General features: G+C 47.2%; 1 protein-coding gene across 3 annotated transcripts in view; it reads left to right on the forward strand.

Moving 5' to 3' along the window:
• The window catches only part of PRICKLE2 (prickle planar cell polarity protein 2), a 346,419-nt gene that overhangs the window by 293,943 nt on the left and 38,995 nt on the right, over window positions 1–13,481 (forward strand). For all 3 annotated transcript variants that reach the window (XM_081524526.1, XM_081524524.1, XM_081524525.1), the window contains exons 7-8: window positions 4,909–5,095; window positions 10,398–11,270. In XM_081524526.1, coding sequence (XP_081380652.1) covers window positions 4,909–5,095; window positions 10,398–11,270 — 1,060 coding nt within the window. The remainder of the gene's footprint in view (window positions 1–4,908; window positions 5,096–10,397; window positions 11,271–13,481) is intronic.

A 13,481-nucleotide genomic window follows, 5' to 3' on the forward strand; every position in this document is an offset into this window, starting at 1 on the left:
TGTGGTTCCTGCAAGGAGGAAAACCATAGGCCACTCCAGCCTCTCCTATTAACCCTAATTGCTAGAATGTCCAGGACTGTGACCTGCTTTACTGAATTTGACAGTCTCATAGGCTGCTAGGTGTGGAAAACAGTTTCTAGGACACTAGGTCATTTCAGAACTATTAAAAAACGGTGAGGGGGAGGGATTGTTGTGGAGCTTTCGATTTCAGCCCAAATCCAAGGGAGCGATCATCATTAGTAATAATGTATCATTTCTGAACATCTTAAAATCTTGGGTTTCCTGAGATTCGATGGGACAGATTAGGGACAGATTGGGGTGAGAAGAGAAGAAAATGAGTAGTGTGATGTGATTCTCCCATAATCTATGAAAGTCCTGATGAGGATTCCGGGGCAGATGGCTACTCCATTAGGGTTCTTCTGCCCCATACACTCACCTGGGTCAGAGAGCAGACCGGACCTAAGGTTCATACCTTGTCTTTCCTCCCAACCGAAGTACACCCAGGTGTGGTCTGGGAGCTGAAGGGTAGAAAACCTGGGTTAGTATAAAAGTTGGGAGCAGAAAGGAAAATGTTCTAAGCTTGATCGCTTTTACAGGAATAATTTGGGAAAAGGTCTTGGGCAGGGGGTTCTTCCTACGCAAAATATATTTTTGGTTCTTTCTTGACCCTGAAAGCAGTATGGGACCCTGTAAACAACACTCCACTTTGTCACCCAGAGTCCACCGGTACGTGGCATTTCTTCCTTACAAACTACCAATCAGAGACTCACTCTTCTAGGAGGAAATCTGTCAGTCTTAATACAGATTCTCAAGCTACTGCTGATCTTCATAAGAGACCCTCTGAGCAGGTAGTTGGTCCAAGTTTGTGATTCTAGGCAGCGCCTTTCCCTGCCTGCCTCAGTTCCTCCATCTGGAAGTGGGTGCTCGTAATACTTTATCTAATGGGAAATGAAGTAGGATGATTAAAGCACATTGAAATTTTTGCTTATTGAGGTCTAATTGATACAGCATAAGATTTACCCTTTGAAGGTACGCAATTCAGTGGTTTTTAATATATTCACAAAGTTGGACAACCATTCAGTTCAGTTCAGTCGCTCAGTCGTGTCCAACTCTTGGGTACCCCATGAACTGTAGTATGCCAGGGCTCCCTGTCCATCACCAACCCCCTAAGTCCACCCAAACCCATGTCCATTGAGTCGGTGATGCCATCCAGCCATCCCATCCTCTGTGGTCCCCTTCTCCTCCTGCCCTCAATCTTTCCCAGCATCAGGGTCCTTTCCAATGAGTCAGCTCTTTGCATCAGGTGTCCAAAGTGTTGGAGTTTCAGCTTCAACATCAGTCCTTCCAGTGAACACCCAGGACTGATCTCCTTTAGGATGGACTGGTTGGATCTCCTTGCAGTCCAAGGGACTCTCAAGAGTCTCCTCCAACACCACAGTTCAAAAGCATCAATTCTTCAGCGCTCAGCTTTCTTTATAGTCCAGCTCTCACATCAATACATGACCACTGGAAAAACCATAACCTTGACTAGACGGACCTTTGTTGGCAAAGTAATGTCTCTGCTTTTTAATATGCTATCTAGCTTTTTAATATGCTATCTAGGTTGGTCATCAGAGAAGGCAATGGCACCCCACTCCAGTACTCTTGCCTGGAAAATCCCATGGATGGAGGAGCCTGGTAGGCTACAGTCCATGGGGTCGCTAAGAGTCGGACACGACTGAGCGACTTCACTTTCACTTTTCCCTTTCATGCACTGGAGAAGGAAATGGCAACCCACTCCAGTATTCTTGCCTGGAGAATCCCAGGGATGGCGGAGCCTGGTGGGCTGCCGTCTATGGGGTCGCACAGAGTCGGACACGACTGAAGCGACTTAGCAGCAGCAGCAGCAGGTTGGTCATAACCTTCCTTCCAAGGAGTAAGCGTCTTTTAATTTCATGGCTGCAGTCACCATCTGCGGTGATTTTGGAGCCCAGAAAAATAAAGTCAGCCACTGTTTCCACCGTTTCCCCATCTATCTGCCATGAAGTGATGGGACCAGATGCCATAATCTTAGTTTTCTGAACATTGAGCTTTAAGCCAACTTTTTCACTGTCCTCTTTCACTTTCATCAAGAGGCTCTTTAGTTCTTCACTTTCTGCCATAAGGGTGGTATCATCTGCATATCTGAGGTTATTGATATTTCTCCCAGCAATCTTGATTCCAGCTTGTGCTTCCTGCAGCCCAGTGTTTCTCGTGATGTACTCTGCATATAAGTTAAATAGGCAGGGTGACAATATACAGCCTTGACATACTCCTTTGCCTATTTGGAACCAGTCTGTTGTTCCATGTCCAGTTCTAACTGTTGCTTCCTGACCTGCATACAGGTTTCTCAAGAGACAGGTCAGATGGTCTGGTATTCCCATCTCTTTCAGAATTTTCCACAGTTTATTGTGATCCACACAGTCAAAGGCTTTGGCATAGTCAATGAAGCAGAAATAGATGTTTTTCTGGTACTCTCTTGCTTTTTCAATGATCCATCGGATGTTGGCAATTTGATCTCTGGTTCCTCTGCCTTTTCTAAAACCAGCTTGAATATCTGGAAGTTCATGGTTCACGTATTGCTGAAGCCTGGCTTGGAGAATTTTAAGCATTACTTTACTAGCATGTGAGATGAGTGCAACTGTGTGGTAGTTTGAGCATTCTTTGGCATTGCCTTTCTTTGGGATTGGAATGAAAACTGACCTTTTCCAGTCCTGTGGCCATTGCTGAGTTTTCTATATTTGCTGGCATATTAAGTACATATTGGACAACCATTACTACTGCCTAATTCCAGATCATCTTTATCACCTAAAAAGAAACCCCAGAGGCATCATCAGTCACTCCCCTTTCTCCTCTCCCCCCAGCCCTGGCAACCATTCATCAAGTCTCTCCATGAATTTGCATATTCTGGGCATTTCGTATAAGTGGATTAATGCAACGTATGACCTTCCACGTATGGCTTCATTCACTTAGCGTGATGTTTTTGTGGTTAACCCGAGTTACAGCATGTATCGGTACTTTCCTTTTTATGACTGAATAATAAGCAACTGTATATGTCACATTTTGTTTAGCCATTTATTAATTGTTTCCACTTTTTGACTGTTTTCAACAAAGCTGCTGTGGACGTTCATATACAGGTTTTTTTGTGGACACGTATTTTCTGTTCTCTTGAGTTTATATCCAGCAGTGAAATTGCTGGGCCATATGGTAGTTCTGTGGTTAACTTTTTGAGGGAATCTAAACTGTCTTCCAGAGCAGCTACACCATTTTCCATTCCCAGCCGTCAACGAATGAGAATTCCACTTTCTCACATTCTCCTCAGTGGTTATTACTGTCTGTCTTTTAAATTATAGTCACTGTGTGCTGTGCTGTGCTTAGTCGCTCAGGCGTGTCCAACTCTTTGGGACCCCATGAACTGTAGCCTGCCAGGCTCCTCTGTCCATGGGATTCTCCAGGCAGGATACTGGAGTGGGTTGCCATGCCCTCCTCCAGGGGATCTTCCCAACCTAGGAATCGAACCCAGTTTCCCACATTGCAGCAGATTCTTTACTCTGTGAGCCACCAGAGAAGCCTTATAGTCACCTTAGTGGGTATGAAATAACATCGCATGGTGGTTTTGATTGGCTTTTTCTTAATGGCTTATAATGTTGATATTTTTTGCCACGTGTTTATTGGCTATTTGCGTACCTTCTTTTGGGGAGTAATGTCTTGTCAAGTCTTTTGCATATTTTTTCAATTGGGTGATTTTTTTTTTTATTGTGTTCTTGTGAAACTTGTTTATATATTTTGGAGTCTAGTCACTTAAATATGTGATTTGCAAGTATTTTCTCCCATTCTGTAGCTATATTTTCACTTTCTTAATGGTGTCCTTTGAAGCATGAAAGTTTTTTATTTCAGTGAAATCCAGCTTCCATTGTCTCATTTGTTTCTTATGCTTTTAGTGTAACAGCTAAGAAACCAGTGCCTTAAGTGCAAACTGAGTTTTTGAAAATTTACATCTTTACTTTTCTTCTAGACATTTTATATTTTTTTTTCTTTTACATTTAGATCTTTTATCCCTTGAGTTAGTTTTCATATATGGTGTGAGGTAGGGGTTCAGTTCATTATTTTGCATGCAGTTATTCAGTTGTACCAGGCAGGTTTATTGAAAAGACTTCTTTCCTCCACTGAATGTCTTTGTCACCCTTGTCAATCATCATTTGGCCATAAATGTCTGAGATTATTTCTGCCTTGATTTCTGCAGTTTGTAGTAAGTTCTTAAATCTGTGCTTTGAAATTGAAAACAAGTCTGTCTTAGGGGTCAAAACACAAATACCTCTGAGGGCTAGGCGGTTACCGTAAATAAAGGTGACTCATTTTAAGGTAACAGCAAGTGGTGAAAAATATGACAAACTGCAGAACTCATCACTCATCTGAAAGCAACAACCCCTTTTATTGTCGCCATGCAGGAATGTGTAGCACACATTGCCAAATACTGTATTTTCAAAAGAGAAACCAGGATCCCAGGTGTTGATGTGACATTTCTCATTTTTTAAAAAAATACCATATATAATCCAAATTGAACAGATAATGGCCAAAATGTCCATTAGCTGTCAGCTGTTAGTCCTGCTTGATATACTTTTAGGTAGACTGTTCTTTGTCAGAATACACTGTGGTTAAATTAATCACTGGCCAGGTCAGAAACTGTTTAAATGTGCTTTAGGAAAATCCACGTGTGGAAACTGATATAGGTTTAGAGTAAATATATACATATCTACTTCTGTTTAATAGTTTGTGGACAGGACCAATGTTCCTACCCTTCTGGTTTGGGGCCCTCATAGCTTTCCTCCTTTACAGGGTATTCTCAGGGCTGTTTCGTACCCACTGACCCTTTGGCCTCTCCACCTGCAGATCATCTTTGCGGATGAATGCACAGAAGCCGAGGGGCGACACTGGCACATGAAACACTTCTGCTGCTTCGAGTGTGAGACGGTGCTGGGCGGCCAGCGCTACATCATGAAGGAGGGAAGGCCCTACTGCTGCCACTGCTTTGAGTCCTTGTATGCAGAATATTGCGACACCTGTGCCCAACACATAGGTGAGGCCACACTCGGTGCTCAGCTTGGTCCTGCTTTGACTGGATGTCCTCTGTGTCTGGTATGGTTAGAATCCCTTTGGTTGCAAGCAATAGCAACCCAGCTGATACTCCCTTAAGTGAAAAAGGAAATGTCTTGGTTCATGGTACTGGAGAAGCCAAGGAGGGTGTTGGTTCCAGGTAAGGATGGATCAGGGATTGAAGAGAATCTGATTTTTTGGTTTTTTCCTCCGTATCTCAGCTTGCCTTCTATTGGCATCATTTGGAAACAAGGTGTATTCACAAGGTGTCACAATGACCCGCACACTTATACATACCAACTTTAGCACTGTTTTCTAAAAAGGATGGAATCGTGTCTTTTCCAGTATCCAAGTCAGGTCCTCCAAATAGAAATGCTATAGCCCGCTGTTAGGTCATCTGTTCCACCCTGGAAAGAAATGAATAGGGAGTTCCTATTGGTCTGCCTGAGTCATAGACCCACCCCCAGGGTGGGACTATGTAATGGACAGTCTTACTGCTAGGCAGAGGAGAGGTCTCAGAGGAGAGGGAAATATAAACAGATGTCTTCCACGGCCTCCTCAGAAAACCTCAGGGATCAGCAGAAAGAGGAAACGCAATAGTCCTCTTGGTAGGAAGAGATAGTCAAGGAAACCAAGTGGCAACTGGCATGCATGTCCTGAAAGAAATCAGCAAAAGCCGACCCAGCTAAAAAACGAAGCGAGAGAACCTCAAATAGCTCCGAAGCTATAAACGCCTCAAGTAAGTGGCAGATTTGAGATGGTGAAAATCATTTTCCCTTTTCAAGTAACGGATTCGTTTAGCCCTTCAACACTATTCCCGATCATGCAGCATCTGGAGCGTCTTCACTCAGCTCGCCTGTTCTGGCACTTTGAGAATCAGCTGCCCTTTAAAAAGAGAAGAGAAGTTGGCAGTGGATGAATGTCTCTGAGACCAGCAGCCTGATCTTCCTGTGGCTTGTGCTGTTCCAAGAAATCTGCCTGGAGGCTGCCAACTCCTTACCTGTAGTGGAGAGGTGTGGAGATCATCAGTCTGGGAGCCCATTTTGCCTCACTTAAAAGATTTTATCTGGAGCAAAAAGAGGTGGCTTTGTCTCCCTGGTTCATCAGAAGTGATGCAGTCATAATTTGAAGGGCTTGGGTGCTGCTAAAAATCACAGCTTTGAGACACCTACTATATCCTCAGGGGTCCTTTGTCATTGGAGGGTCCATCCTGTAGGTTCAGACCTGCCTCCATGGAGCCCTTTTGAGCTGAAGTCCCTGGCAGGCCCAAGGATGAGGAGTGCTCTGCCGACCTGGGTCCAGCAGTGTTCCCATCTGGGAGCTGGGCTGTCACAAAAAACCCCCTTTCCCCAACCCCTGAAATCTTCGCCTCTCACAGCCTGATACCTCAACCGGGTACCCACCAGCTTCTGTTTCTCACAAATTAAAGCAGTTAAATAGACATACTTCCCATTATTCTGAGAGCTAGGAAAGGAAAAGACCCTGATGTGGGGAAAGACTAAGGGCAGGAAGAGAAGGGGGCATTAGAGGATGAGACGGTTGGATGACATCATCGACTCAATGGACATGAGTTTGAGCAAGCTCTGAGAGATGGTGAAGGACAGGCATGCCTGGCGTGCTGCAGTCCACGAGATTGCAAAGAGTCAGATATGACTAAGCAACTAAACAACAAGGAAAGAAAGGTCTTGATCTGGACAAGGGGCTGGGGGGTGTGAGGTGCCGACTCAGCATGCTCACTGTGGCTCTGGGTTTACAGGGAAAAGCCTGCTCGGATGACAGGGGCAGAACCTACAGACACCTTCCATACAGCAGCCATCCCCCTACTTGTTCATATTTCTGCTGCTTCTGTCCCTTTTCACTGAGGCTGAAAAGCCTCTCCAAAAACTGCCACTTAAAACTTTCGCCCAGCAGCTTGGAAGAGAACAAATACGTCTGTCACCATGACATGCACACCTCTGTCTTCCCTCTGTTTTCTTCTCTTTCTGTCCTCTTTAGCTTTGATTGCCATTCCCTTCTCCTTCCCTCTGAAATCCATAAAAAAAAAATCCACACTTTATCAGAAAGGGGGACCACTGTAGCCTGCAGTATTATCACTGCTGTAGTGAAAATGCTGTCCCTGACTTATTTTTTCCCCTAAATCCACATTTCTGTAAAACATACTTTTCCTGCAGCAGAGAAAGGGTGCGCTCTGTGTATCCTGCATACCACAGTGTCTGGGTGCTCTGCTCTGACCATATTATCCAAATATTCCCTATTTATACAGCCGCGCAGCGCGGACCCTGCATCAGGCAGCTGTTGCCGGGGCAACGGTACTTTTGCCTGCTCACAGCAGAGTAAACAGTCCTATAAACAGACCGAGGCTGTAGCAGCAGTAGACACATTCACCCTCAGAGAAGTGCTTAAAGGGCTTAGAGAGGGAATAAAAAAGGAACGCTTAGATGTGGAACAGCCGAGCCCTTTTCCAGATGTTTAGAGTTCAGGAGCAGTTCAGAACACCATCTGACATCGTTGATGTTTATCAGGGACCACGTTCCTATGCCGGCTGGGCCGCTTTGGAACACGCCTTGTCCTCCGCTCTCCCCACCACGACCCAGCCTTGCATGGGGCCCCCACCCCCAGAACTAGGCCCATACTGCTGCATCGGAGTGTGTTCCCTTGCGGGAGCACAGAGACACAGCTGGTGGAGCACAGGCCATAGGAACCAGACTTCCCACACCTCTGACAGGCAGCAGGTGAGGCTGCAGCTGCTGAGGAGGCCACACTGAGTTGGAGCTCACAGCGAGGACCCCAGGCAGCCAGAGTGTCCACTCCAGTTCTCGGGACGGGGAGGGGGACATGAGGACCTAGCCAGCCTCAGAGGTCTTTACTGGACAGCATCCAGGTAGCAGCCCTCAGGGCAGAGAGAGACAGGTGTTGAGACCTCATGAACATGCAAGAAGACCGAGAGTTAGCAGAGTCTAAGCACTGACTGCATCTTAACTCAGTTCTCACAGCAGTCCCATGAAGTAAGTACTGTTATTATCCCTGTTTTAGTGTGGAGGAGACGCAGGCCCAGAGACGTGAAACCACTTACCGAGGGTCACACAGCCCTACAGCAGCTGTAGTAAGCTGATGGGTTTCATGGCCTTTATAACCTGCTGGCATGGTGTGGAGCTGTGGTTTGAACCTGCATTTGTCTGAGTCCTGAGGCCTCGCTCTTAAGTACTAGAGGGTTCTGCCTGCCTCTGCTCCCTCCAACAGCCTGGTGAGGAAAGTGTTTCTGTGGGGGTTTTGCTTTGTTGTAAATTTTTATTGGAGTATATAGTTGCTTTACAATGTTGTGTTAGTTTCTACTAAACAGAAAGTGAATCAGCCATACGTCTATATATATATATATATATATATATGTATGTATGTGTGTATATGTGTATATATATGTATCCTCTTTGGGAGGATTTCCTTCCCATTTAGGTTGCCACAGAGCATTGAGTAGACTTCCCTGTGCTATTCAGTAGGTTCTTATTATCTGTTTTATACATAGTATCAATAGTGTATATATGTCAATCCCAATCTCCCAGTTTATCCCACCCCCTTTCCCACTTGGTGTGCATACATTTGCTCTCTGCATCTGTGTCTCAGTTTCTGCTTTGCAAATAAGATCGTATATACCAAGTTTTTTTCAAAGTCTACATATATATGTTTACATATGATATGTGTTTTTCTTTTTGGATGTACTTCACTCTGAATGACATTCTCGAGGTCCATCCATGTCTCTACAAATGACCCAATTTCACTCCTTTTGTTGCTGAGTAATAGTCCATTGTGTGTGCGGAGCCCCGGCTCTGGGCCTGCTGTCTCTAGCCCCATCCCTGCCAGTTCTCACTCCTTCTGGGGAAGTGGTGCTGTGACAGGGAGTTGATTGAGTGTCTCACTTACCTTGGGGTGCCCTTGTGGCTTCTCCTGTCCCTCTAAATATCTGCTTTCGCTCCCTATAACCTGACACCTAAATGAACAGAGACCCCATTAGTTTGGGGAGGAGCTCCTGGGAAAAGAACATACCTTACTTTTCTCTCTCTGGACCTAGGACATAAAGATGAGTGGGGCGAACACAGAGAGGGCCCGAGAAGCTGCTGCGCTGTTGGCCTTTTTGTTCTCACCCTTCTCCTTTTCCCTGTTTTTTTTTTCACACCCTCTCTAGACAAGTCTCTAAAGATTACTTGTGGAAAGTTCAGACTCAGGACTGTCAGCCACCACAGGCGACAGTTCCCATCCATACTGCCTTTCAGGGAAGACATTCATCACGAGCTGTGAGGAGTCTTACCAAGGTCCCCTCCTATCCCGCAGTCACTGCTGGGTCTGCACTCCCACGGGGGTGGGGGAAGGGCCCCCACACTTCCGGCTCCCATTCTGCCTGTTCAGTGACGGCTGTCAAAAGCTCTCCCTGTGTGGTCACCTTATCAACAGACCCAGGTGCCTCTCACTGACCTGGCGCAGGTCACATGCACAACCTTAAACTGGTTGCTGGGCTGGGAGGAGATAAGGTGTTTTTACTGACCAGTGCCAGGCCAGCTGTGGCTTTAGCGCCGCCCAAAGCTCATGGCCCAAGGGTGGCAGGAAGAGGCTGTCCCACCGCAGGGTTAAGTCCTATAACCGGAAGAGGGCAGAACAGCCAGGGCTATGGGAAGTTCCTGGAAGCAGGTCTAACAAGATTATATAAACCAGGCACAGCTTTGGCACAGGGAGGAAGTTATACAGGGATATGCATGCTTATGGTAAGGAGGTGTCTTTTGGAAACCAGGTCCAAGTTTTTCCTTATCATGAGCTGAAATCCACTTTTTTCCTTTCCACTGAGCTGCTAAACTGATGACCCCTTTGAGTATCATAATCTGAAAAGTGGACATAGTATTAGAGATCTGCCTCCTGAAGTTGCGAGCTTAAGTGAGTTCATATATATGCAAAGCATTTAAAGCAGTGATTCTCACATCTGAGTATCATTATTGTTGTTTATCTGGAGGAACATGCCCTGGGCAGAAGGATTCATGGACAGGCCATTTGATCTGGTTTCTCTGCCCTCAGGGCACGTGAGTTAAGGAGGACCTGACTGTTAAAACATGGCGGCTGTCATAATAAGACACTAATACTATTTACACAGGAGCCTGAATGTCGACCTACTGACATTTTCTTCTGCAGCATCTAGATTCTGCAGCATCTAGAACCCTGAGTCAAACCAGGGTGCTGTACATTTCATGTCGTGTCGCAGTGCTCTGAGCATCTCGTCACCCTCTTCGTGTCCCTTCTTTTCCCAGGAATTGACCAAGGTCAAATGACCTACGACGGCCAACACTGGCATGCCACCGAGACTTGTTTCTGCTGCGCTCACTGCAAGAAGTCGCTCCTGGGGCGGCCTTTCCTCCCCAAACAAGGCCAGATCTTCTGCTCGCGGGCCTGCAGTGCTGGCGAGGACCCCAATGGCTCAGACTCCTCTGATTCCGCCTTCCAGAACGCCCGGGCCAAGGAGTCCCGGCGCAGCGCCAAGATTGGCAAGAACAAGGGCAAGACGGAGGAGCCGCTGCTCAACCAGCACAGCCAGCTGCAGGTGAGCTCCAACCGGCTGTCAGCCGACGTGGACCCCCTGTCGCTGCAGATGGACCTGCTCAGCCTGTCCAGCCAGACGCCTAGCCTCAACCGGGACCCCATCTGGAGGAGCCGGGACGAGCCATACCACTACGGGAACAAGCTGGAGCAGAGCCAGCCGCAGAGCCCCTTGCAGCTCCTCAGCCAGTGCAACATCAGAACTTCCTACAGCCCGGGCGGGCAGGGGGCTGGAGCCCAGCCCGACGTGTGGGCCAAGCACTTTGGCAACCCAAAAAGGAGCTCATCGCTGGCCATGAAGGGCCACGGTGGCAGCTTCATCAAAGAGTGCCGGGAGGACTACTACCCGGGAAGGCTGAGGTCCCAGGAGAGCTACAGCGACATGTCCAGCCAGAGCTTCAGCGAAACCCGGGGTGGCATCCCGGTCCCCAAGTATGAGGAAGAGGAGGAGGAGGAAGGGGGCATGTCCGCTCAGCAGTGTCGGACCCGGCTCCCCATCAGCTCGCTGAAGTATACTGAGGACATGACGCCCACCGAGCAGACCCCGCGGGGCTCCATGGAGTCGCTGGCGCTGTCTAATGCAACAGGTAGGTTCTGGTCTCCTGGTACCCTGAGAATGTTCTCGGGGTCCTCTGATTGCTGGTCCTCAGGATTTTTGCATCGTGCCCACCACATGCCCTCCACCAGGTTGTCAAGGAAGGTGAGCCCCATGCCAATGGCTCCTTTGATTGGATTCCTTCTAAGCAGAGCCTGAGACAGGGGTTAGGGTGCCTGTGACGTGTTGAGAACATGCTGCCAAGGAAGATGAGTGAGAGAAACAGGGAAGGACTGGGGGATGAGCCAAGTGGAAAACGGTGTCTGGACTGGGGTTGAGCTTCAGCCTGAGCCCACAGGGGCCTCTGGAGGATAAGTGGGACCATATGGTGGGATGGGTTCCTTCTTGGGACGAAGGGACTGATGCTTTGCTCAGCCGTGTCAGTCAGTCGTTGGTCCTGGGCAGCTGGAGAGTGACTTGGGGATGAGGTTATGGATGTGGGCACAGGGGCAGGAGAGTGCCTCTCAGCCAAAAGTGACATTCAAGAGAAGGGGTGGGTGGTTATGAGCTCCAGTATCATTAGGGAGCTGGTTTTAGTGTGTGGATAAAGATGAAAGAAAGGAGGATACATAAGGAGCAAGCAGGAGGCTGAGAAGGACACAAGTGTTGAGACACAAGACAGACAGACAATCCATTCCCTGCTCTTGCCAAGCAAATTGCCCAGCTGTTTTGTGTACAAACGTAGACAATGTCAGCATTCTGCAAGATGACACTACGCAAAGTGTCAGGAGCAGGTCTGTCCACAGTGCATCCTGAGATAAGTACTGATATTGACAGTGTTGACACACTCTGGGAGCAGTTTGACATTACTGCAACATCCAAGTGCATGTTCAGTGGGCTTGTCTCTGCTGGATCAGGTATGGACCAGACAGGGTGTTACAGACCAGTGGGTAAGTTGTCTGTGGCTTGTGCTGGGTGTCAGTCCTGCTCAGGTGGGTCACATGTCAGGCCACACTGGGCTGAATATGAAAACTGGTCCTTCACTCAGGATAGATTGAGAAATGCTGCTTGAAGGAGCACTGAGTGTCTCTGCCCTTTGTGGGTGGGATGCCAGGAGGGAGGCACATGTCTGTCCCTTCCAGTAGGGATCCCAGAGTCAAATGTGTCTGTCCCGGAGGAAACTGACAGCCTTATGCACGTCAGCCCTGTCTGGAGGGACAGCCGCCACTGGGCTCCAGCTGGTTGTTGCCACTTGCAGGAATGTTTATTTATTCAACTAAGAGTGATGTAGCGCTCGCCATGTGCCAAACATTGCTCTAAGCACTTGATAAATATTCACTCAGTTAAATCATCACAACCCTTTGAAAGAGAGAGACTCTTAACATTCTCAGTTCAGAGTAGAAGAAACTGAAGCACAGAGAGGTTGAAGCACTTGCCCAAAGTCACCCAACTTTTCAAAGCAGAGGTTGCAACCTCTACATGTGACCCGAGAGCAGTGCTCACATCAGGCTGCCAACCTCGTCTGAGCTCCCTGCTGTCACATCTTCCAGGTTCCCAAATAAGTTAAAAATTTAGATTTTTTTTTTTTTTTTAATGTAAAGCCTATTGGAACTCTCTGCTGGACAAGTAAAATGTGTCTCTGAGTTGTAGGATATATGTATGTTGTGTTATTGACCTCATCATCCTCTCCAATGCTTTCACAGCTGTGTGCTCCTTTGTCTTGGAGGACAAAGAGCAGGTATCTTTACCCCCATGAGGCCTTGGTGACTAAGCACGTTGCCTAATATCATACAAGGGTGCAATTAGCACAGAGTGATGACTGCCTGGCTTCCAGCCCAGTTTGTGCTGTTCTCAAAAGATTTATATGCTATAATTATTTAAGAGGCCAGGAGATATGTATGTAATTCAGACTCTGAAGTGGAGTTTCTCAAAGGTAGACCACCTGTGCCAAAATCATTGGCTGCTTGATTGAAACATGAACTCCAGGGCCTCCCCTTCAGGCCCAGTGTATCAGACCCAGTAGAGGTGGGGCCCAGGAACCTGCATTTTGACCAACTCTCTGCTGGTGCTCACACAACCACTGTCTAGAACAGTTGTTCCTAGGTTTGTCTCTTCTAACTTGATTGTCCTCACAATGTAACTTAGGAAATCAGCAGATCTAGAGGTTGGAGAATGTTGGAAAGACCATCTAAGTATATTTGAAAAATGTATAGTTTCCAATCCTAAGGAAAAGGCAGGTAATTTATCCTCAAGATTTCCTGTA

Source organism: Giraffa tippelskirchi, chromosome 9, assembly GCF_054371585.1.
Source record: "Giraffa tippelskirchi isolate mGirTip1 chromosome 9, T2T-mGirTip1v1.2.pri, whole genome shotgun sequence".
NCBI lineage: Eukaryota > Metazoa > Chordata > Mammalia > Artiodactyla > Giraffidae > Giraffa > Giraffa tippelskirchi.